This window comes from Gasterosteus aculeatus, chromosome 3 (genome assembly GCF_964276395.1).
Source record: "Gasterosteus aculeatus chromosome 3, fGasAcu3.hap1.1, whole genome shotgun sequence".
NCBI classification, from domain to species: Eukaryota; Metazoa; Chordata; class Actinopteri; order Perciformes; family Gasterosteidae; genus Gasterosteus; species Gasterosteus aculeatus.
In genome coordinates, this window is record NC_135690.1 from 4,858,122 (window position 1) to 4,883,316 (window position 25,195).

The following is a 25,195-nucleotide window of genomic DNA, read 5'->3' on the forward strand; positions in this document are numbered from 1 at the left end:
GGCCATCGGGAAAAAAATCACTTCTCCACACATTTGACCGTGGGAAAACTGGAAAACTTGGTAGTGCCAATTAGCGATCCAACGGAAACATTTCAATTTAGCAACCCTGACTGACTCCAGTCAGTGCAAGTCATCCGAGTGAGGTGATGACAAAGAATGTATGAAATTGTTGTCACGGTTTCCACGCTTCTGACAGATTTTTTTCTCATATTGATACGTTTTGCGCTCCCTGTCTGCAGCGTTACCGCTACTTCGTCATTGTTATTGTTCTTTATTTAGTAGTCGGGCAGATGAACTGCCTACATGGAGGTGCATCACCATGACTTGGTCGATGTAAAGTAGCTCGCAAGCCTGAAAAGTGTGGGGACCCCTAGAATTGACTCTAGGATTGAAATAAAAGTAAATAGATGTAAATAACTATGATGATAACTAGTAGTAGTAAGAATGGTAATTTCCACCTCTGCAGCTGGCTTCTTGTTGACTCCTGGAAGTCTCAAACCAACATCATTTAGCAGATGTATCAGGCCACACACTGGCACAAGCTGGTGATTCACAGCGCGGTTACTGTGGAGACGGCCCCTTATGTATACTCCAACACGTTTCCTCCTTCAGGCTGCCAATAATTCATGGAAACCTTCCCACTAACACAAAGAAAAATTTGTGCAAGACAGGATCTGACCCACCCCCTCATTTGATGTCATGCTCATAAGCACTACAGGAATCGCTGATCCATGTTCAGTCACACCGTAGATACTCTGTATGGTGGGTTTGTGTGTGTTTCTCAGCTCTGCCTGACATCTCCTGATCTTTCGTTCATCTCTACCAAACATTAACTCGGTGAACACTTTTGCCCGAAGTTCGCAGATGGCTCAGTAGTATTTGCTAATCCCACTGCGATTTCGTCAAGCAGTGCTTGGGACCGGGAGCACAGTATTCCTCCTGTGCTCTCATCTCTCCGGATCGAGAGACACGCACACGCACGCGCACGCAAACAAACACATATAGAGGGAGAGAGAAAGAGATGCTGGGTGAAGCAGTACACCCCCAGGCTCGAGCTAGTGAATGAATGAACCATTACAGTAGAGGCAGAACGCTTGCAGTAAAGACAACGAGACAGTCTCTTCCCTTTATTTAGCTTCACTTCAACTTTAGTCAAATTATTTTATATTTTAGAGTGTTGGCCTGCTTTAGAATTTAGGCCTGTTTTAGCAGTGAACAGCAGCACATCACGTCAAGCGTACGCTCGGTTAATCTCGGCAATGTGGCACCCAATTGACAGTATGTTGAATGTGCACACTATATGTGTGCACAACCTCGGGATGAGTTTAATCTGCCATGATGTAAAACTTTCTCTCCAGGGACTATTCCGGGCCCTTCATTGTGTGGGTGTGTATGTTCTTTTTTTATGTTTACTGTTCATTTTCATCTCAACATGTTTGTGCATGTTGTGTTTTTTTCCAGTTCTGATGTTGTGATGCTTACTTGTTTGTTATTCTGTTGTTGACCTACTCTAGCTTTAAGAGTACACTATGTGCGATTTTGGAGATCTCGAGCCAACCCTTTTAAATTTGCCAAACTCAAAAATAACACAACTCTTCTGTTCTGCAAGATTAGTTTTTTCTGACTATGGGTAGGTACCCTAACCCCGCATAAAAAGGTCTGGACCATCTATTTAACAGTCCATTTTCATTAGAGTACAAAGTGCAGCTGTGTATCTGAGGAAAGTGTTGGTATATCGAAGAATACAGAGAGATAAAAGATGGACGGAATGAGTGAAAAGAGAGTGTTTTTATAGTATGCCAACTTTACCACTTTGGCCTTCAAGGAATGTTCATACTTTGGTTACCAACTGCATGCTGTCTTAGTAAAGCACCAAAAAAACACTTTTACACACTCAATTTCAGTCAACAGACTTTCCAAAGTAAAGTACGGTTCAAGTGATTCGATTTTGGAGACCAATTTGTTGGGCCAATAACAATAATTCATATGCAGATTTTTTCCCAATTTCATGCAAATGTCTAATGTAATAAAATGATGAATTGATGACAGCGGTGTAAAAAATATTGCTCTCAGGTTCTCTTCTTTATAGAGAACTATTTAATGGGAGATATAAAACTGTTAGTTTTCAAAAGGCTTATTTTGTAATAATTGTGACATTTTACCATGATCCCTCTAAGCTTTTCATTTTAAAATTGCAAGTACTCTACGAGAGTAAAAGTAGCAAAACAAAACAATTGAAATACTCCTATACAAGCATATGTCTTGGATGCGGAATCCAAAGGAAAAATACTTGCAATACACAAATTGTAGTGAATTTGTAAAGCAGTTAATGAATGACAAAGTACTGTATTCTTTATTAAAATGTAAATAAAGAAGAAAAAGACAGTCACTCATCTGACAGCTCGCTGAGCCAGAACGTTGGACACCTTGTCGGCCAATTAACCCACATTGTGACCCAAACCAAGTCGTCTCATGGGGGATCTCGGTCATTGAGGCGCACGGCCACTGTACATGCAACATCCGTATCATGCATGTTAATGCGGTGGCTGTGCATGTGTGTTTTGTATGGGAAACTATGTCCCCCAGAGCAAGGCGGAGGAAATAAAGAAACAGAGGGAGGCACTTAGACAAGACCGTTTTGAGTGAGAGAGAAAAAATAACCTTAATTCTTCCTGCAATTCCTTCGTTTTTCAAACGCTGGCTTCATCCCATTGGCCCATTATGAAACTCAGAGACAAGAGCTTTCTAATCCTGGCTCTTTTGAACTGCCTTTGATGGCTGGGAGTGGATGCAAGTCAATGAGCGCATACGTGCATGTGTTGTGACTACTACAAGTGTGCAGGATTGTACTCTGTGTGTGTGTGTGTGTGTGTGTGTGTGTGTGTACGCGCTCTGTAAACTGAGTTGTCCTACGGCACTCAGTGTGCGCGCGTTTGTGTGTGTGTGTCTGCTTTTATCCCCACCAGATTGTTTGTGCGTGCATGTGTTTATGTTAGATTAGACTGAAGTGGAATTATCTCTGCAGGGCTGTTGCTGCATCAAAAATAAGATGTATCAAAGGGAAACGGGTTCCACATAAGAGCGGAGCAGAGCGGGGGCTTTCTATATGCAGCCCCAAAAACTTCTCACAAATCTTTGGGACAGAAAATCAAATCAAAGTGTGGATGTTAAAGTAGAAACTAAGTTTCTGAAAAGTAACACAGCACAGTAAATAAATGTATAATTGTAGGGATTAGATTGCCAGACCGGTAACAATGCAAGTGAAAATATGGCCGCCATTTTTAGACGCCTTTTATTTGGAATAATTACGATTTCTAATCTGAAATTGAATCATTAATTAATTTAAGGCTTTAAAACAGTAACTGGACAAAATTCTCTGTAGTTTGCAATTTATCTGCTACTTTTAAGTATTTGTGTCCACACTCCTCTGCTGCTGCTGATGGCTAACAAAGGTGGAGAACTCGTTGCTGATTCCTCTCAGTGGTTGCCATTGGCAACTTGAATGGTCCTGATTCTAGGTGCTAACCCTCAATAGAAATTGATTAGGCGGACTGGGCACATTTCTTTCTCAAGGTGGTTTATTGTTAATTGAAATAAGTTAAATATACTGTTTTTTCCAAAAGACACTGACCTGAAGTGCACAATATGGAAGGGCCCACTAACAGGCCGGCCACAGTCCGATTCCGGTCTAGATCTGTATCTGAGCCCGGCCCTAAAACAGAGAATGGACAATGATTCAATTTAATCTGAGCACATCCCTGTTTCTACAGGAAACACACCGGTTACATGCATTGTAATTCGTCTTACCAGACGCTACTCAGCCAGTCAGATATCGGTTTTCTGATAAGCATTCCCACTTCAGTTAGATTCAAACACACACAAGGGATACAGACAAGTATATTAAGTGAGTCAGAGAAGTTATTTCACGTTAGGTTTTCCAAAAAGACAAAATTGGACAAGAGACCAGAGTATTTAACAACAAATACAGACTGTCTTATCTTCTTACGCGCTGTGGCGGTTTTGGGTTCAATTGTTTTACAAAAATAATAACAAGAACCACTTTCTTGAACAAAAGTCCCCACTCCCATCGGAAATGTAGTCAGAGATAATAAACGACCTGAGAGCCCAATATGATCCCATGAATTAACTATGTAACAATGGTCATAACAGCTCTTAATGAACCGGGATATTTTAGATTCAACTTTCTTTGTTGAAATGTTGATGACGAAGCTGCTATGCTACCTCAATATATTGGTGACTAATCAAGTTAGATATTATTGTGATGTTCCGGACCTTCCTCTCTAAATTAACTTAGTTTTTTTTCTATATATATATATACGCCGTAGTACAGTTTGAGTACAGGAAAATACTTATTTGATCCCTTTTTAAGCTCTAGGTTTTTTTGTATTCTGTATTCAAGAAATTACACTTAATTGGCATTGAAGCAGACTATTTTCTCTGTTGTTTTATTCGTAGAATCCTTACTATTTAACCTCAATTCTTCTGGTAAACAGTGAATACAAAGTTAAGTTAAATCTGAATCTGTGTATTTGATCCGCCTTATTCATTTTTTTGTTGTCTTTTTGATTAATCTCCAACCTTGATTTCTGTCTCTCTTTTACTCCGGACATAGAGTGGGGAGACATGCTGCCTAGTAACGGATTCAGCCTCACACACACACTCACATGCTTAAATACATACACACAAATCTAACACTGCACACATCACAACACCCTGCGTTATCTCTTTGTCTCCGTAGGGAGTTCGGCTGGAGGGATCCAGAGCTGCCGGAGGTGATCCAGATGTTGCAGCATCAGTTCCCATCGGTCCAGTCCAACGCCGCTGCCTACCTCCAGCACCTCTGCTTTGGAGACAACAAGATCAAATCTGAGGTGCAGACGGAGGTTTAAATTCCAAAACTCTGCATGAATCACCACATGCTCTATATTGTTCAATATTGTGTGTACGTATAATATACAACATTGGCTCTTATTTAGTTGATAACTTCCAGAAAAGAGCTCAATCAAAGGACACCTTAAAAAAAAACACTTCTGGGGTATTTCCTGTTGCATGGAGGTAAGAGTGCAGATCCTGCAGTGTTTGATTTTTCCACCAAGTTTTGAAAACGTTGTTTCTCGCTGCTTTTGGGTTTTTCAAGTGGGATTTTTTAGTCGTTGCAGTACCATGGGGGCTCAACTAAAAGTGGGTGCATTAGTGGATGTGCTCGCTTTACAGTATTTGTCATGGTTGCAAAACAGGCCAATGGAGAGTCAATCGTAATAGAAATCCAACATATGTACAGCAGGTATTCCATATAAAAAAAATGCCATACATATACCCATTTAAAAACTACATGTATAGTCTGGCCTTTTGGCCATAGATATCTTGATCTTGTGCAGGCAGGAGTGACACGAGAGGGTTCAGAGTTCAGTACAGAATAAGACATTTTAAGGTGACCAAACTAAAAACACACTGTGACAGGTTTAAAGTTCTGAGACAAAAACTCCCGGACTGCAAAGATCAGGAAGGCCTTACACTCTGAAATGTCTTTGTCCATCTAGGCCAAAGCAACACATGAACAGCTTGACCCATTGTTAATGATTAGTCACTTAGCAGGCTGTAAATACACCTATCCTCAACTTTCTTCTGCCTGAGTAGTAAAAGATTGGCATGTCTTTCTTGAGGGGAAACTCACGTGTGCAGCTGTCTAAGCTCCATCAAACTCAACATTAGACGGCATTAACTCTACATTAGGCACACCAACTCCGAGCATGGCGCCGTCCTCTGGTGCCGCCATGGCTCAGCCTCTCTTTTCCGTCCGTCTCTTCAATGTCAACTCAATCCAGCTCAATACCACCTCATTAATCCCCATAGAGACGATGGATTTGAGGGCAAACAAGTTCTTCAAACCGCAATCAGCCAACAGGCATTAGAGAAGGACAGAGCACATGAGAAGGATGACTGATGTTAAAATTGTGTTGAGGAATGGCGTGTAGCATTTAGAGCGATTGCTGCCAAGCTCCCAACCCACACAGAACAGTTTGTTTTTCGCCCTTGAGAGCAACGCCCGGATGGTGAAATAATAGACGGGATGCTGCGGGATGCTTCTGCTAGCACCGGACTGTAAGATGTGCTCCTGTGTTGTGCTGTCTTCTCGATTGTGTGACACAGAAGCAGGAACATGACATTCCTGCTTCTGTATCACTAAGGGAGACAAGGCACTGAAATAAAATTACCTGACAATAATTTAGCAATTAATAGTTTGAATACATTTCTGTTTTCTCAATCTCGTCATTATTGTGTCAATCCCCTTGGGTGTTTTTGGTGTTCCAGAGAAAATATAAGCACTTGCACCTTGTGACGAGACACATTGGACATTTTACAGATAAAGAATCCTTCGGTTAATCCAAAACAATGATAACGTAATCAGTATAGAAAATATTTCCACCAGTTGCAAAGAAAAGATCTGTTTCTTCCCGTGTAAAGTAAGGGAAAACATTGTTTATTCTGGTGATTGTAGTTTTAGTTTTTTAAATGTATTTCTAACTACTGCAAAGCCTACTTCTCTGGCATTGTTACTTGTTACGTCTCAAATATCTCCACTTTAACACTGCATGTCCTTGGATCCTGAGCAAACCACCCGCCTAGTGTCAAGTAGTTCAGATAGACAGTCCTTGAAATAGGCCCAAACCCAGGCGCCGACCTCCAGTTCTGTTGAGAGAAGCCAATGCGAAGTGTCTGCATTCTCTCCACGAGGCAGCAGGGGGCGACTCCTCTGGTAGTCTAATTATATGGTCTACGAGAGAAAATGAGTTCTCACTTGATTTATTCCCACAGTGAACATTACGAACATGAGTTTATGGTCTCAATGTATAGTTGCTACAGTCTTCAGCACATCATGATGTTCAGAATCAGAAGCAGTTTATTGCCATGTGTGTTGCATCTACAGGAATTTGTTGTGGTGATTGGTGCAGTATTACGAGACAAATATAAAAGAATAAAATACTGTAAAATAAAATAAGATACAAATATACAAGCAAAAACAAAGAACAATATGAAAAGATAACGTCCACTTCTTGTATACAGTTTATGCTGAACGCACACGTTCACATGAAGCCAGATTTTTGTATAAGTGTATACATTGCAACAGGCTCACAGCCTATGAGGGTAGAAACAGAGCAAATTTCAAACAATTTTGTGGGGGGGGTAATTGGCCCAAACGCACATGTCACCTCAACTCCACCCCCCCTCCTCTCTCCCTCAGATCCGGCGACAGGGTGGCATCCAGCTTCTGGTGGACTTGCTGGACCACCGGATGACTGACGTGCACCGCAGCGCCTGCGGAGCCCTGAGGAACCTGGTGTACGGCAAAGCCAACGACGACAACAAGATCGCACTGAAGAACTGCGGGGGCATCCCAGCTCTGGTGCGACTGCTCCGGAAGACCACCGACGTGGAGATCCGGGAGCTGCTCACAGGTAACACTTTGATGTTACTTTGTCTTGCAGCAGGGATTGATAGGACTGAATTTTCTTCCATATTTTATTACCGATTACGGGTGCCTATGCTGCTGTGTCCATCTTTTATTATCAACCTCATTACAATAAAACTACCATTCAGCTGGTCTTACTAAAAGTGCGACCCTTAAGTCATATCTTTCCAGTGCAGAAGTTTTGTCCTATTACTTATCATTCTAAAATTGCAAATTACAGGTTGGCTGGTTTGCCAAAATGATAAGCTGCTCAGGATATTTAACAACTATTGAAACCATGGTAACATTGTCTTTGAGGTCTTCCATCCACGAAAGACAAAGATAATGCATTTTTCTCATTGTAAGCACTTCGTAAGTACAGTTCAAGTACTCAACAATATTCATAATGCTGCATAACAATATTCATAAAAGAATTTCATTTACTTCATAGTTGTTTTTGTTGTTCTCTCAATGACTTTTCCTTTTAGCTAAAAAATGTTCCCATCATTGTAATATATAACATATTTATATTAGATATTACTCATTACTTTTAAAAGAATAAATATTACAGCATATTGTTTTAAAGAATAGACCCAGAAAAGATTAGAAGAAGAAAGTTCATATAATGCAGCTTTGTGTTTAATCAATTATTAGTTATCTCTGGCAAAGACTAATTCAACGTATTATTTTGCTTCTCATCCGAGGATGTGGAGGAGATTCTTTCACTGAAAATCCAGCTGTACAACACACAAAACACACTATAGACTCTACTCCATTTGAGCACTAATACACACACAGGACAGAATTGTTCACCACCTACCTAGTCAGGTACTGTTGACTTCTGTGGAAAGGGCTGCACTGCACTTGTATCAACAGCAGGTTGGTACTCTGTGGGTAAACACAAATATTCTTCCAAAAAAGAAAATCGGATTTGACTATTTTGAGTTTTTTAACCTACAAGGCCTTGGTTGTAAACTCACCATCAAGCGGATTAAAAGGATTCCCGGCAGACCCTCTACCAGTATCTCCTTTTTTAGACACCTATTACTTTATTTACACTTGCAATCCCTTACTAATTGGCATTCGCATGGACGGCCAAGGTAAAAGGACCTTTTCCCCGGAAGGGGGATGAAGAGACGACTGAGCTAAAAGAGGACTACCACTCTATTTTCAAACTGATCTACATCCACAATCCTCTGGGGGGGGGATTATTTTCGCTCCTGGAGCCAAATTAGGAAAATTTAATTTTTCCTACCAGTGCCCACGCTTATGAAAACATCTCGGCTGCGGGTTCTGTCAGTAGGAACAGTATTAAATGGTATTTCAAGGCATGATAGAAAGCAGGATATGAGTTATTTATGCTTTCTAGAACTGTTTGTGTATTTTTGTCTGATATTAGTAAAAAGGTGAAGGCGATGTGTTAGACAATGATTGTTGAGCCAACAAATGACTTGACATTAGGATTGATCAGACCAAGTTGGATCAAGTCTGTTCCATTGTTCATTGATGGATCTGCTGACATGACAATGCAGAAGCTGAGCCTCTCATCTGTGGACAGGGCGTCATAAAAATGCCTGTGAATGCACTATTTTATAATTCAACTCATTGACATTCAGAGCAGAGTCATAGATTATCAGAGATTATCTCCCATTTACTCAGTTCACTGTCATCCGGCTCTCTCCGCAGTCCTTGATCCATTCCTTTCACTATCCCACCCAAATGAAGCTTATGTCCACAATTTCTTCGCCTTTTTTCAGCCTTTACTTAGCCTTTTCAATTCCAACTAATTGGATGGATGACCGTTTGTTTTCTGGTACAGGGAACGCAAAAAATCCACGTTATATTTTAGGATGGTCTAAACGCAGCATCTCTTATTGCAGCTTATCTGTAGTTCAGCGTGTCCCACCTACTTTATTTTTTTGTCAACACAAAAGGGATGTTTTTTTTGTGGCCAGAATGGTTTTAATTCAGCCACACTAAATGGTTTTCGAGCATAACAGCTTGTTTAAGGTCTTGTAACAGCATCTCAATCGGATATACTGTAAGTCCAGACTTGGGCCAGGCCACTGGCCTTCATTCAGCTTCTTCTGAGCCATTCAGAGATGGACATGCTGTGGGGTTTCGGATCATTGTCCTGCTGCATAACCAAGTGCTCTTCAGCTTGAGGTCACAAACTGATGGCCGGACATTTTCTGATAGAAAACATAATTGATGGTTCTATCAAGTGGTTCAGGTCCTGAGGCTCAGGCCGTCACACTACCACCTCCATGTGTGACTGTTTATGTGAAGTGTTTTTTGTGCTACTTTTACGCCACAAGTACATCTTCCAAAAAGTTCCACTTTGGTCTCATTAGTCCACAGTCTCTTTCTCATTCTTGAATCATGAACCCTGACTCTAACTGAGGCCTGCAGTTCTTCCTAGAGGAGTCGTTGATGCGAAGCCTCTCAACATTCTGCCTCATGTGCAATAACGTATGGTGCAGAGTTCAGAACCGCACATTTATGTTTATATGACTATAGTGAGTATAGACGGGTTAAGTATAGAAAGGGTTAGGATTAGCACAGGTAGAATTATTATTATTTTGTTGCATGCTGCCAGAGTCTTAAAGAAGATTACCATATAAATTAGAGCATAAATTCAAGGCATGTAGCGTAGAATTCCCTCCTGTCACAAATAAATCTGCTGAACTGCTGAGCGGACGTAGGCGGACCGTCCTCTCCACTCCCTCTTAAAGACCCAGAAGAAATTGCTATCTCTACTCCAGTTGCTCAGACTATATTGCTAACTGCCCCATCCCTGTGTGGTTGAGGATTCGTAATTGGTCACCCATTCTCCTCCTGTCCTCTTTGTTCGTCACAAGTGGGCGCAGAGAAACACAAAGCCCGACAATGACATTACCTGGTTGAGTTCCCTTCATAGTTGGACAAATGATGAGGCTGATGGTGGAATTGGCTTTTATGCGAGAGGCCTGAGCCATGGACCATACCAAGAGCTTTGACAGCATGGGGGAATTAGGGCTGGTTTGTGTTCTGTTGTAGGTCTTTTCTTTGGTTGTCCTCCCCTGTATTTTTTTTGTTACTTTGGTCAGCCACTATATGTTTCACTCAAGTGTTGGGTGAGGAGATTGAAGGGGATACTTTTCATTGCTAGAACCTAGGCTGGAACAGTTGTGTTTTGCCTACGTCTTTAATTGGGGTTCTAGAACTCCATTAATTGTTTTCGGTTTTTGGTCTGCACACAGGGGGGCTGGAGTCTATCCCAGCCAACTTCGGGCGATAGACGGGGTACACCCTGGACTGGTCGGCAGCCAATCGCAGGGCTGGTAAATGTTCCATATTGAGAAATGTTTGGGAAAATAAATCCTTCTGAAGTAAAAACCTGTTTCCTTGTGCCTTGACAACTTTGTCCACGACACCTCTCTCTCTCTCTCTTTCTCTCTCATGGTGGTTGGGTGCGTGGTGAGCTGGTGAATGATTTTAGTCATGCCGTGCGCCTGGCTTGCTACTCACAATTACTTGAATCATTTCTGTTATAGGAATTGAATGTATTATACATTGTTCATTCTGTACACATGGCATCCAGTGTAGTCTGTCCAACCCGGGAGTGAGATCTCTCCTCTAAGGTTTCTTCCCTTTTTCCCCTCTTGGAAGGGCTTTTTCATTTTTTGGGGAGTTTTTCCTGTGCCGATGGTGGGTTCCAGGACAGAGGATATTGTATGTGTACAGACTGTAAAGCCCTCTGAGACAAATTTGTAATTTGCGATTTTGGGGTGTACTGTACAAAATAAAATGAATTGAATTGAATTTTCGCAGTCTTAGGCAGTGGTGGGACCACGGTAAGATTGAGATTAAGCATCTTTGTCAGCAGTACACTTTCAACGTCACCAGATACATCACCAGATCTATGTAGAACCTGGAGACTGATATAGTGGAACTAGAGTGTTTGAGCGAGTCCATAGGAGAGTGATGACATATTGAAGTCCTCAAGATTAAAAAAATGGCTCTGGCCGATCTGTTGGACGTTAAAGTTCAGTGTGCACTGTTCTGGTTCCAGACCATCGCGGAGATGGACACTCCCTCTAGCTTCTTCTTCGGCCTGGAGAGGAAGAGTGGGCAGAGGAGGGTGATCCCCGCACTGCTAGCAGACACAGGGTTGCCTGTGGTAGAACCATGGCAGATAAGGAAGCGAGCGGTCAGCTTTTATTCCCTCTTCACCAGCAAGTACAGGGAAAAGGAAGCACTGACAGAGGAGTTCATGAGCGAAGTACCTCAAGTCTCTGAGGAGACGAACCGAGCGCTCGACAGGCCTATAACCGTGCAGGAGCCGAAAGCCGCCTTGCAGGGCAAGAAGGGACGGCGTACTCCCGGCATCGACGGCCTCCCTGCAGCATTTTATAAAGCATTCTGGGAAATATTCACACCTGACATCCTGGAGGTTTTAAATGAAAGTCTGGCCTCTGGTTCCATGCCGATGTCCTGCCGCAGAGCTGTAATAGCCCTACTGCCAAAAAAAGGGAACCTGTAGGACATCGCCAACTGGCGCCCTGTGTCTCAACTGTGTGGGGATTACAAGCATCTGTCCAGGGTCTTTGCCTACAGGCAAAGAGGGAAGGAAGCTATGGAGCAGGTCATCCATTGGAACCAGACCTACTATGTGCCCGGCAGGTCCGTGGTAGACAATTTCTACCTCATTCGAGATGTTTTGGAGGTCTTCAGCTCGTTTGGTATTAATACTGGTCTGATTTCTCTAGATCAGGAAAAGGCTTTTGACTGTGTTGAGCACAACTTCTTCTGGAAGGTCATGGGTAAGTTCGGTGTTTGGTGAGTGTGTGCTGAAGATAAACGGTAGTCTGTGTGCTCCTTTTAGGGTGCGTAGAGGGGTCCGGCAGGGTTGTGCTCTGTCTGGGATGCTCTACTCTCCCTGGACCTTTCTCATGAGAATACGCTATAGCCTGGAGGGCTTGGTTTTACCTGGTTTAAGTGGAAACATGATTTTATCAGCTTCTGCAGATGATGTTGTTGTTGTTTTTATTGAGGACCAGAGGGATTCAGACCTTTTAATTAGCATTGTGGAGGATTTTAGCACAGCATCGGCAACGAGGGTGAACTGGAAGAAAAGGGAAGCCCTCGCTGTTGGCGAATGGCGTGACGGTCTCCCAGTTCTTCCCCAAAGATTAGTGTGGAGAAAAGACGGTTCTAAATACCTGGGGATTTATCTGGGACAAAGAGACATGGCCCAAAAGAACTGGGAGGGTGTCACAGCGAAGATAGAGGGAAAACTTTACAAATGTTCCCTCAGATGTCTTTAGTGTTGCTTTTAAACAATCTCAAAGCATTCCAATTGTGGCACCGCTTAACGTGTCTAGACCCTCCCTCAGGGTTTCTAGCCCACATACAGAGAAAGATGGTGGATTCCTTTTGGGAGGGTCTACACTGCGATGCCCCGGCAGCTTCTTAACTTTCTGTGCAGAGAGGCCAAAATGGCAATTTATTTAAGCAGAAAAAACAGAGTGGAGAACAGAGAGGGGCAGGAGGCCAAGGTAATATGGCTGTGCAAGGCTCTGGCTAGAGTTTAGGTTTTAAAAAGCGCTGGTGTTTTAACAATATTGTTTTTTTCTGTGGTCAATGGCGAGCTGGTATTTGCACAAGTTTTGTGATTATATATAGTTTTTTAGTTTTTTTGGAAAGGACAAAACAATAAAAGAAAAAATAGCACTGATCCTATTGCTTAAAGTTTAAAAGTTATGAATACGTGTAAATAAAGTGTTTTGTTTTGTTCTCTCATTTTGAGTCAGCATCACAGTTGGAAGTCAAGCTACTTTCTTTGCTAGTCACAGTTTGTTCAATGGCACAAGAAGTATAAAAAAAGTTGTTTTCCTCTCTCTCCCACCTTTTGGATTAATAACTTCTCCCTCCCATCTAGGTCCAGAACTTAAAATTATTATCTAGAGGGAATCAAGCTGCTTTCATTTCCTTAGCTCATAACATATTATATATTATAACATATTCATGAATTAGTTTAAATGCATTAAGAAACTGAAAGGAGGAATTTCTTGACAGTGCAAATGCCAAAACCATGAAATATCCCCTCGGCGCGGGCAAGTTGTAAAGTTCACAGTGGGATGGGGAACGTCTCTGCAGTCTCGATGATCTGTCCAACAATTTACAACACTCTTCAACCCTTTCAGTCGAGCAAAATGTCATAAATATCAATAAAGAGATACAAATGACAGCAGCAGAGGTATAGATCTGTGCATCTATGCTGGTTGACATTGATGTAATTGACAGTTTACTGCTCAGCTACACAAAGTCAAAGGACCCAAAGTGAACAAACATCATTAACATAAAGCTGTAGGCCTGTGTGGACCAGGTGATTAACGGCGATCGATGCTCACCTCATTATGAAAACAAAGAGTAAAGCTTACACGTTAGGCTTGTAAATTGAGGACAATAAATGTGTGCAAAGATTGATAGCTAATAAAGTAAGCCTTCGCCTCAGGTGCCTTCATACAGCGTGTTTGATTATGTAGCCGTAGTTACAGTGAGCAATGGCTTTCTGTCTGACAGACACATTCAACAGATATCACTTCCCCTTTATACTAAGAATTTATGTCAAAATGTTCATCTAACGCCAATAGATGGACTGCATGACTTGTGGGAGCAGGGTTTGTTGGGGAACAAACCATTCTTCACCCACATACTACATGTAATGAAAAGAAGTTGATCCCTGAAAAGATACAGGTGTTCGGGTGATATTTAGAATATATTGAACCTTATTCACAGACATTATAGTCCTAGATTTATTTTTACAACCAACACTTTAAAAGATGACAATTTAGCACAGCATGTAAACCATACTTCAGTGTTGCAATAAACACCCTGCAGAAGTAAGTAGTTTTTCACATTGCTCACTTTTAAAGTCAGAAAAAGTGAGCAATGTTCATGCAATAAGCATAATCAAAATGTAGCTAAAATGAACATTGAAACTGGTTAATTAAGACGTTTTCCAAAAGATGTATAGGAACTACTTCATGTAGTTGTTCACTGGCTCAGCAGGACACCGGTGATCAGCTCTTTCATACAGTTTCCTACATTCTGCTCTGCTTCCGGAGATGACAGCAGTTACAGAAGACAACGACTGATTTATCCATTGAATTGTTCAAAGGAATCCTTAGCCTGTTGAAATTGTGTGCAGTTTACACAGTCTTTCCTTTGAGCACCCTGCTGTCTCTAAGGTCAAATCATCAGCGTGAGCTCTTTAGAGATGCTTTGCAGGAAACATGATTCGCTCCTGAAGGTTCTTACACAACAAGGTGAAATTACAGAGAGTGGGATTCAATTTCACTAAATGAATCACTTCAGGGCGAGAAGGTCACCAAGACACTTATTAAAGAGGTCGATAGTTTGACACAAATTATTTCTTTGATAATGTTTTTATTGATCTAAAGATGGAAGAATTGACAATCAGAACTGCATTTATATAAACGTGTCCATAGTAACAGTCTGTTTTCATTTATTCACTCACATTATTAGTAGAAACAGGCAGTTTTACGTAGAAAGCCAGTCTGTTGTTCTTAAACAATCTGTTATTGATAGAAACTGGTTGCTGTAACAGTCTCTAATTGGTAATGACTGTTACTCACAACAACTCCTGTTCATAGCAACGGTTTGTTATTCATAGTAATTGTATGTTATAAATAGCTACAATCTGTTATTAATAGTTGCACAAAGTTATTAATAGTAGTGTTCTGTTATTAATAGCATCAATCTCACACTCACACATAGTAACGGTTGGCTATCTATAGCAACAATCTGGTATTCAACTTGATTATTCATAGCAGCAGCCTGTTATAAATAAATAGCAGACCTTAGATAGATGAATTCATCAGAATCGAGTTTTAAACAAAGCCATCTAACATGTGTTGATTGTTCATGCAGTAATAACAATAAAACAAAGCGTGCACGAGTACACCCACCAGCAAATATATATCTGTGTAATATTTCATCACATCACACTGTTTTAGTGAAATATTATTTTGGGTGGAATCCAGGTTTTATTAAGATTATCACTTCCATAAACCGTGTGTGCTCCTTGATGTCCTCCTCAGGTGTTTTGTGGAACCTGTCATCATGCGACGCCCTGAAGATGCCCATCATCCAGGACGCCCTAGCGGTGCTGACCAACGCCGTGATCATACCCCACTCAGGCTGGGACACGTCCCCGCATACACAGGAGGACCGCAAGCTGCACCTACATTCATCCCAGGTCCTCCGGAACGCCACAGGCTGCCTCCGGTTAGTGTCTCACAACACTAACATGTCGATCCTGTAGCATGCTAGCGACGTAGCAGCTACCTGGAAGTGGACTGAAACAGCAGGATTCATTTTAGGGAACGTACTGTTTCCTTTTAAAGTGGATGTAGCTAATTGTGTTGATGTAAAATATGTGTTGGTAAGATGCTTTCTAAAGCTGTAGGAGGACATTTTCCACAGCCAAGACGTAGCTCATTAATATTTGTCATATGTTGGCTGTGTACCAGACATTTATTTGAATGTGCTGGTTTCCCTCCATCCATTTTGAGCATCAAAAGAAAACAGAAACACATCTTGCAAACAGAATAATGACGACTAATGCGCTCGTATGTATATTGTTTTTCTTTCCGCATTATCTAATTATTTCTATTTGCATATTATTATTATTATTTTTTTATTATTTGCATCTCTGTCTGCAAGGTTATCTTGCTTCCTACGCGTGTGTGTCTGTGTGTGCGTGTACATGCCAGTGTCCTATACCGCAACTGTTCTTGGTGAAAATAAACTACGCATATCAAGTACTTACCCAAACTTATAAGACTGTATGTGTGTGAAATTGCACTGAGTGTATTCTCCAGGCCTGGTGGCGTGTGTGTGTGTGTGTGTGTGTGTGTTGCAGGAGGTAGTTTTGTGAAGATCAGCTCCAGGAATTTGAAGAAACTAATTCTCTTTTTTTTACGCCTCGTTAGGGAAAGCAGGGAGTCTGATGAAAGATTGAATATTTCATGGCGGGCTTGGTATATTGCCGGCCACCTGCTCTCTCTCTCTCTCTCTATATCCTCACCCCCGTATTTCTCATCTGTATTAATCCATTTCTTCTCTCTCTCTCTCTCTCTCTCTCTCTCTCTCTCTCTCTCTCTCTCTCTCTATTGTACTATCCCTCCTTATATCCCTTTCTCATTCTGTCTCGCCCCGTCTCTGCCTGGCTGTCTCTCACTTTCACACATATACTTGCTCACTGTTTTTTTCACTGTGTTCACATATGAGCTCGTGCCAACCAACAGGAGATGCAAGAAATATGAACATGAATCATGTGTGTTGGATTTACAGAGGTGACACAACTATTCGATTTATAGTTGAAAAACACCTCACCACCCAGATGTGTAAACATCCTCCTCTGCAACACCTATCAGTAATCTTTAACACAACCAAGAGTTCGGAGTCGAGCAGAGAACAAGAGGCAAGACAATGGAGTCAATTGCAGTTGTTGTCAAGGCATGGCATTCGTGCCATGCCATGACAACAACTGCAATTGACTTCCTGCCTTTTTTTTTAAGTATCCGCATACTGATGCAGAGAAATAATCAACCTATCGACGCCGTCTCTCAACTTTAATCAAAGTTACTTATCAGACTTTGATCAACGACTGATGCAGTGATGAGAAACGTTTAGCCCTTGTACCCCTTATCTGTTATAAGGATATCTCCAAGAAATAATCGGAACCCCCAAAATATTTCACCCTGGCCACACAGGCTTGAATGCCAAAAGACGGTTCGCCAATTGGTTGCTAGGTTGGTGCACTTTGTACCGCCATGTTGTAAACGTGATCATATTCTCTTAAATTACCAGTGTAGCCTTTCAATCACAGTAGAGAACAAGCCTTTTTATCTCCTCCTTGTGTTGGCTAGCTAGCTAGCTAGCTTGCTAAATCCTCCATGACTTTATACTTCAGTAAGAGAACCTAAAAAGCACCACATAAACCTCTGGGCTTGGTCTACTTAACTTTAGCATTCAGTTGGACTTGTATGTAGACCAGGGGTGTCAAACTCATTTTAGGTTTGGGCCAGATACTGCCCACTTTGATCTCAAGTGTTATAATAACGAATAATAACGAGCAGTAGCGCTGCATACCGGGAGCACAAAACTAATCGATATAAAAAAGACACAACGAGCCTCTCGTCTGTCTGAAGCAGTCACGCATGCGTGGTGACAATTTTCTTTAATGGAAGGAATCTACCGGCACTGCGTTGGTGAACGACCTGGTCCCCCTGGTCCCCCTGGTCCCCCTGGTCCAACGCACGCGCTCACTCGCAGGGTGCGACCCCCAGTGGAACTTTTAGGAATAGCAGCTACTTTTATAGAAATGCAATTTATGTCTTTCTCACAAAAGCCACACTGGACCCCCCGGCGGGCCGGGTGTGGTTTGATGGCTGGGTTGAGTGAAAGGCTGTGATGTGTTTATGGTTCAATATTAGCACTAAAATGTCTTTAAAATGATTTTAACATGAACCGCCAACAGCACTGAATATCCATATCCACTGGTGTGCTGTAACAAATGTCATCAACACATTAGCGAAGTTAAAAGTGTCATGATCTCTTTATACTAGCTTGTCTTGACAGCAACAAAATGGCATTGTGTTTGTTATTGCTCCTTTTAATACAACAAATAAAATACCCCACAAATGAATCTAACCAAGGACAACTTGGAACCATCATGCAGAGGCATCCAGTAAGATCCTGACTTTGATTAGGTAATTAAAGACAAATAAGCACTCACTCCCTGTAGACACGTACTGTTATCCTTCTTTTTAACTTCATTTAGATTTATAATGAAAGGTAATCTGCAGTCATGTTGCTTTGCGAGGCAATGCTTGGGGGGGCATTAATTATAAGGTTAATAGAATGGAATCCACTAACCGGTGGTATCCAAAGTAAAGTAGAATTTGAAAGAATTGATAAGCTAAAAAGTAACAGTCAAGGGCTTTCATTTTCAGTTTGAATCCGTTTCTGTCTTTTGCCAGGACCACAACATGCTGATAACCACACACGCACACTTGACACACAGCTTAATGTGGATACCTATTTGCACAATTTGCAGCCAAGTCTATGAAAAGAAACAATAAAAGCATCAATGAAGCCCATTGTAGAACTAAATGGACTTTAGTGCGACATATTTATGGTCACTGTTCTTTTATTTACGCTTACTGATGTACTCAGGCGTTAACACGGCTTGCACAAGTAAAAACACAAATTTACAACACAGCTGAGTGAAAAGACAACCTTTTGCCTTTTCACAACATATGACACAAAAATGTTTACGATTGTTATTGAGGGAAAATAAATATGACTAATGGAGTTTTAGAAGCCCAGTGCAATTTCCAACTGACACCGAGGGCACAGACTCTCCTGGCCCCCCTTAATAATCTGACATTTAAAGGGCATTACACTCAGACTCTCTCTCTTTCTTCTCCGTGGTACACAGGCATGTATACGTATCCAGTATCAACACACACACGCACACGTGTGTGACCTAAAGGCCGATTTGCATTGTGTGTGTTACTTTATAGTGTTGAATATTCTGAAACTATGCTGCATGTTTCGTTCTCAGCTGGATAGTTCATTGATGAGATGTGTGTGTGTGTGTGTGCGTGTGTGACAGGAATGTGAGTTCTGCAGGCGAGGAGGCCCGGAGGAGGATGAGGGAATGTGAAGGCCTTACGGACGCTCTGCTTTACGTCATCCAAACCGCTCTGGGGAGCAGCGAGATCGACAGCAAGGTAGCTCTCCCGCACACAATGCAGCGGCAACACCCATGCACACATTCTGTCATGGCTTCCGGATCCTTCACACACACTGACGTTGGATTTAAATCATACCTAAATGAACACATTTAAAAAAAAGACAGGTAGACAAAGCAATGTACTGCTGTGGACATTTTAAAACCCACCTAAAATAGGTCTACCAAATCCGGTATTCTCTATATTTGGAATATTTTCTCTGTTTATTTTTTAATATCTTCAATTCAGAACCCTGTTGGATGTGAAAATATAGTGGTGGAAATATCCTGGAAATGGCATAGACATATTGAGTATTTAAGGTGGGTCTTTTTTTAGGTTCCTAGAATATAGATTGCCTTTCCCCCTGTCAACAACAGCAACATTCTTTGTCCTGGTTCTATTTCTGCCTGTTGTTTTACAAACGCACTATAAGGCCGTCTTTTGTAGGGTAATCAATTGTTGATAAGTAGAACAATAACCACAGAAAACTGCTCCTTTAAGTATAACAAAGTTGATTAACTTCCAACAATAGTACTCAGATCAATACCATTTGAAATCAGAAAAAAGGATTATACAATGTCCTAATATCTTAACAACAAATAAAATGCATTCATGCATGGGTATGGGTGAAGGTGTGTGTCCTTGGGATACGTAGGGGGAGATGTGAGTGAGAAAGGGAGGCTAGCTGGAAGCTAAGCTAACGCTAGGAGGCCATGTTTGTTCACTCCGTGTTCCTAGTGTAGTTAAACCTGTCTGTTCGTAAATCTATATGTGTGAAGGGACATTTGTTAGTAAATTATAAAACAAAAGAAAGAAGAAAAGACTCGAAGCAAAGCAAATCTTGTGAGCCACACAAAGTCGCAGTGAGATACATAAGCAGTAATCACATAGTCACGCAACTTGGAAACTGAAATCCTGCCCTCTGAGCAAACCAACACAATATTACAGCAGCAAATATTGTGATTACTGGGGCCTTGACAGGTGCCCAAATTAACGCAGAATGATACACACACAGCATGTAGCAGAGCTCGGCAGTTCATAAATATACACAATCACATTTAAACAATACAAAAAACATCAACACGTGCAAATCTACCTTCCGTCCAGACATAGCTTTACTGTGATCAAAATCAGATACGGTTTGTTGTGTTTCCGCCGGGTGTGAGGACTGGACGAGCCGGACGAGGGTCTGTTCGGAAAACTTTGGGTTGAAGAGGCCTAACAGCTGAAAGCTGGACAGACTGAATCCTGTCCTATCATTTTAGTCGTCCTCCTCAGAAGGAGATGTGAAGTTTTTTAATCCGTAGAAATCCTTCACAAGATCAAAGTCTGTGACTGGTGGCTGCGTAGCTGCTCACAACATTTGGATTAGTTTCTCTGCGTCTGTCTACATTCCACAGAGAGCATGTGTGTCTGCGTGTCCAAGTAGTGTAAATCATGTAAGCACTTCTGCACAGTATGTGGATAAATGTGCGTGTGCCTGCATGAGTGTGCGTCTCTTCTACAGTGGGGATTTGAGTATTTGTTTGTCTTCTCACCTGATTGCCATCTGTCCCTCCTTTATTTCTGTCTCTATATTTCTCTCTCCCACCAGACTGTAGAGAACTGTGTGTGCATCCTGAGGAACCTGTCATACCGTTTGGCCGCAGAGACCTCTCACAGCCAGCAGGGGGGGTCGGAGGAGCTGGACGGTCTGTTGTGTGACACCGGGGGGAAGGATGCAGAGAGTTCTGGATGCTGGGGCAAGAAGAAGAAGAAAAAGAAGGGACATGACCAGGTGATGGAACAGAAAGCTGAACGTATTTCATATTGATTCCTTTATTCTTTTTCTTTGTTTTTCATTTTCTTTGTTAATATGATCATCTAGCGACCGTGGTGCATAAATTAGAGAGGGTCTGCCTCAAACCTCAAGGTTGGCGGTTTGAACCCAGGCTGCTCCATGTCCCATGTCGAAGTGTCCCTGAGCAAGACGCCCAACCTCTAACTGCTCCCCGGGCACCGTTACGGCTGCACACGACTCCCACTGTGTGGGATGGGTTAAAAAATGTAAAACCATGGGTTAAAGATGCAATGCAATAAAAGTCGCTTTGGTTAAAAAGCGTCAGCTAAATGACCTGTAATAACAATAACTGCTTGTGCTTCACAGTGGATCAAAAGCGTCACTTAAAGTTTCCTTCACTTCAGAACATGACATTCGTGTTTTTCCCAAGTAGATGGTTTAATATCTCATTTTGTACTGCAGCTTTGCTGGTTTAGGAACATTTGTTCAGTTCATCTCTGGTCAAATGAGTATTCATATATGAAGTCTTCTTTGATATTCATTATGTTTTATCCACACTTTTTTTCACCCCAACCGCTGGATTATTTAGGGGCCATGTCTCCAGAATAAAGTGACTCACAGCTGCTTGCTGATCCTCGATGATGTGATTTGCGCATCTTCTTAATTGAACATTTTGTTTTTGTTCTATGCAATATCAGCAACACACGCTACAAGCTTTCCACACAGCAGGATCAAGACATTATGGCTCCTCCTACATATTGCCTCTCTACTGTATAAACTAACTATCTTCACTCAGCATTGAAAAATACAGAAGTAATTTTAGTATTACCCTCTAGATTTCTTGGATGTGTCCATCTGCTGCCAACTGGAAACGTTCCATCCTCCGGTTACTAAAAGAAACCAATGCCCTTTAGAATTGGCAGACACCAAACAGCTGCCGTGGAGACGGCTCAAACTTCTTGTAATGCTAATTAGCAATCAGCATCACATTCTGGTTAAGTGGAAGACGTCTTTTACAACTTCTAGTGGAGCCGTGAAATTGGAAACACTTCCGGTGGATCAGGGCCGGTGAATTGCTCATTAGCCCTGAATGTTCTTAAACAAAATTCTTTCCCCTCTTTAATTTCCAGAACATACTTAGAGAGGAGACATTTTTTTAGCTGTGTGCCAGGCGTTTACCGTCTTTTTATTAGGCAAACCTTCAAAGAATTTGTTGTGTATCCAGACAGAACCAGGGAGACGAGGGATCTCAAAATTAACCCCAGGATCGGATTTTAAATGGAGAAATTGTAACGTCTCCATAATGACAATAACCCCCCCAACCGCCTCTTCCATCTATCTGTCTGTCTCCACTCCAGTGCAGCTGTAAGTGATTATCATGAAGTAGCAATTTGGGAGCTTGTTGGAGGGGGCACAACTATATCAACGGTGTGGTAATTAGAGGAGGGAATGAAGGAAGGAAAGCAAGGAGGGAAGGAGATGTCTGTAGGGAGGAGATTGGAATGGAGGGAGGGGGTGTTGGCAGTGTGGCAAAGCCTTATCAGATGTTGTGGGACATTACGTCATTGCAGATGGAAAGAGGATGATACTACTTTCTACAAAAAACAAACATGTGGAATTATACAAAGGCCACAATTAATACGCACCAGGACAGGTGTATCATACATACAGCACACATACAAATCAAGATCAGATAAAGTATACAAGGACTCCTGTTTTCCGTAGCTCTCAATCTCCTTTGTTGCGATAATTGTGATCTGATCACTTTGGGACAAATCGGACCAAGTTTTCTCAAAATTTACATGAGAGCTATATGAGAATATGCAGTTTCATCTTCTAGCAGTTTGCTTTGACGAAACAATGCAAAGAATACATTGGAAAACATTGGGAAAGCCGCCGCGTGCCTTGCTGTTCGTTATTTGATGCTTAAGAAACTTGGATGTTCCCTGTTTCACTGCTTCAATTAAATACAATTCTGATTATGAGTAATACATACACACTGACCCATATACAGATTCGCACACACACATTAAAACTAGTTCTATATGATAATCCACACATACCATGCTACCATCCTTCCACAATCGAACCTCGCCTCAAACAGAATTCAAAATGATTTTCTTTTCTAAATGACGTCTCATCCTCTGTAGTGGGACGGCATTGGCCCATTTCCAGACTTGGCGGAGCCCCCAAAGGGCATCCAGATGTTATGGCACCCCACCATTGTCAAGCCCTACCTCACACTGCTGTCGGAGTGCTCAAACCCGGACACCCTGGAGGGAGCAGCAGGGGCTCTGCAGAACCTAGCTGCTGGCAGCTGGAAGGTAAGGACTATTCCTGTATCACTGTTATATGGCATCTGAGGTCGTGTATTGAATTCCCAGTGGGCGCCAAAGAGATAATTCTTAGCAAGAATTCAGATTGTTTAGAAGTCTAAGAGGAAATGACTCGACCTGTCACTTGATGTATTCTGTAAACATGAGTTGATTGTTTCAAAGTCTGGTTTTAATTCTTCTTCAATACAGCCTGGTCCATTTAGACTCAAGCACATCAAGTGGAGTATACTTGTGCATTGTGTCTGAAAGGTTCTTTCAATGGCGTAGTGCGGTGTGGGAGTTATTAAGATTGAAACCCTTCAGTGTTTTTTCACCTCACGAAAGCTAATATTTTGGTCGCCTAAAATGTAATGTCTGGCGTTCGGTTGTTCTTGGATCGACTTAAAAATAGAATGGCGTCGGCCAGAATGCCAAACTCAAGGCTTTAGAACCGTAGTCTACCAACCAATGGGTGTCATCACAATAACTAAGTCCATTTCTAATATCCAGTCTAAGTGTGGTATAACACTAATGGCATTCAAAAGACTTGATAGTTCAAACTTATTGTCAACAACTCGCAGGCAATGAGATAAGTAAGAAACTAATTAGAATTTTAATATATATTTGTCATTTTCTAACATTCATTGATTGTTAACTTGATAGACAAACATCATATGCGCATTTTTAAACTATTTTGCAAGCGTTCCACCTGACTGATCAAACTAGAATTGTCACAGTATTGGACAAAAATAGATCATACTTGTGTTTTAGGTTTTAGAGCTTTTGGACACATCACATGGTTTTTCTCAGCATACTTAAGTTATATAGTAACAAATCCACAAATGGCACGCAGCAGTTAACAAGCCCTCCCTTCCCTCCGCCCTGCCCAGTGGTCGGTGTATATCCGGGCCGCAGTGCGTAAGGAGAAGGGCCTCCCCATCCTGGTGGAGTTGCTAAGGATAGACAACGATCGGGTGGTTTGTGCCGTGGCCACCGTGCTGAGAAACATGGCTCTGGACATCAGGAACAAGGAGCTCATTGGTAAGTGGTTCATTTACAGACAGCATTAAAGAAACACACAAAGATTGACTTCACAGATTACAACTCAGCACAGAAGCGTTAACTAGTATCGTGATGATGGGTTAATGCAATCATCTCAAAGCAACTGTATTAAAGGGTTGAGTGTATTTTTATGCTAATGGGGGGTTTATTTGGCCTAATTGGAGATAATGGCACTGAGAACAAGTGCAGTTATCTTGACCCACTTGCAGAATACCTTTCTTGCTTGAATAATGAATTTGATACTTGTTTAAGTTTTCAGGTTGAGCAGCCTTGTTTTTTAAAGGAGATGTTAAAATGACACTTGTGTCGAGGGTTAAGGCTGCTTTGAATGACTGACTGGCAGTCGGCTTATGGATTTTGTCTATAGTTAAAAAGGCATTTCTTTATAGTATCTGTCTGTATTCATGCAGGTTTAAAGACGAGTTTCCGTTGAGCGGATGTTGCTCTGACTGATCATTCAATGCTTGATTTCCCTTTGGAGATCAAGTGATGTCTGTAATAAACTCGGCTTTTCTGATGGTTCCCATAGCAACAAACACATGCCTCCTTCGTCTTGCTCCGTCTGATGCTGGAGGCACTGAGCTAAGCTGTCGGCCTGTGTGCGCTGTCTAATGCAGCCCCCTACGTGTGTAGTGTATGTAGGTTGTAATGTCAATCTCATGTCCCGCTGCCAAGGGGCATGGATTTGTATTGTGAAAGGACGTGCTATGCTGTCCTGCCCTCGCTGGTATTGTGTTACTCAACGGAATTGCGGTGT

General features: G+C 41.8%; 1 protein-coding gene across 12 annotated transcripts in view; it reads left to right on the top strand.

The window, feature by feature from the left end:
- The window catches only part of ctnnd2b (catenin (cadherin-associated protein), delta 2b), a 118,432-nt gene that overhangs the window by 82,500 nt on the left and 10,737 nt on the right, over nt 1-25,195 (top strand). For all 12 annotated transcript variants that reach the window (XR_013467081.1, XR_013467082.1, XM_078098873.1 and 9 more), the window contains 7 exons: nt 4,760-4,892; nt 7,265-7,478; nt 15,580-15,766; nt 19,164-19,281; nt 20,876-21,058; nt 23,212-23,385; nt 24,267-24,417. Coding sequence is in view for 10 of the 12 variants with exons in the window: in XM_078098873.1 (XP_077954999.1) it covers nt 4,760-4,892; nt 7,265-7,478; nt 15,580-15,766; nt 19,164-19,281; nt 20,876-21,058; nt 23,212-23,385; nt 24,267-24,417 (1,160 nt within the window). In the remaining 2 variants the exon portion in view is untranslated. The remainder of the gene's footprint in view (nt 1-4,759; nt 4,893-7,264; nt 7,479-15,579; nt 15,767-19,163; nt 19,282-20,875; nt 21,059-23,211; nt 23,386-24,266; nt 24,418-25,195) is intronic.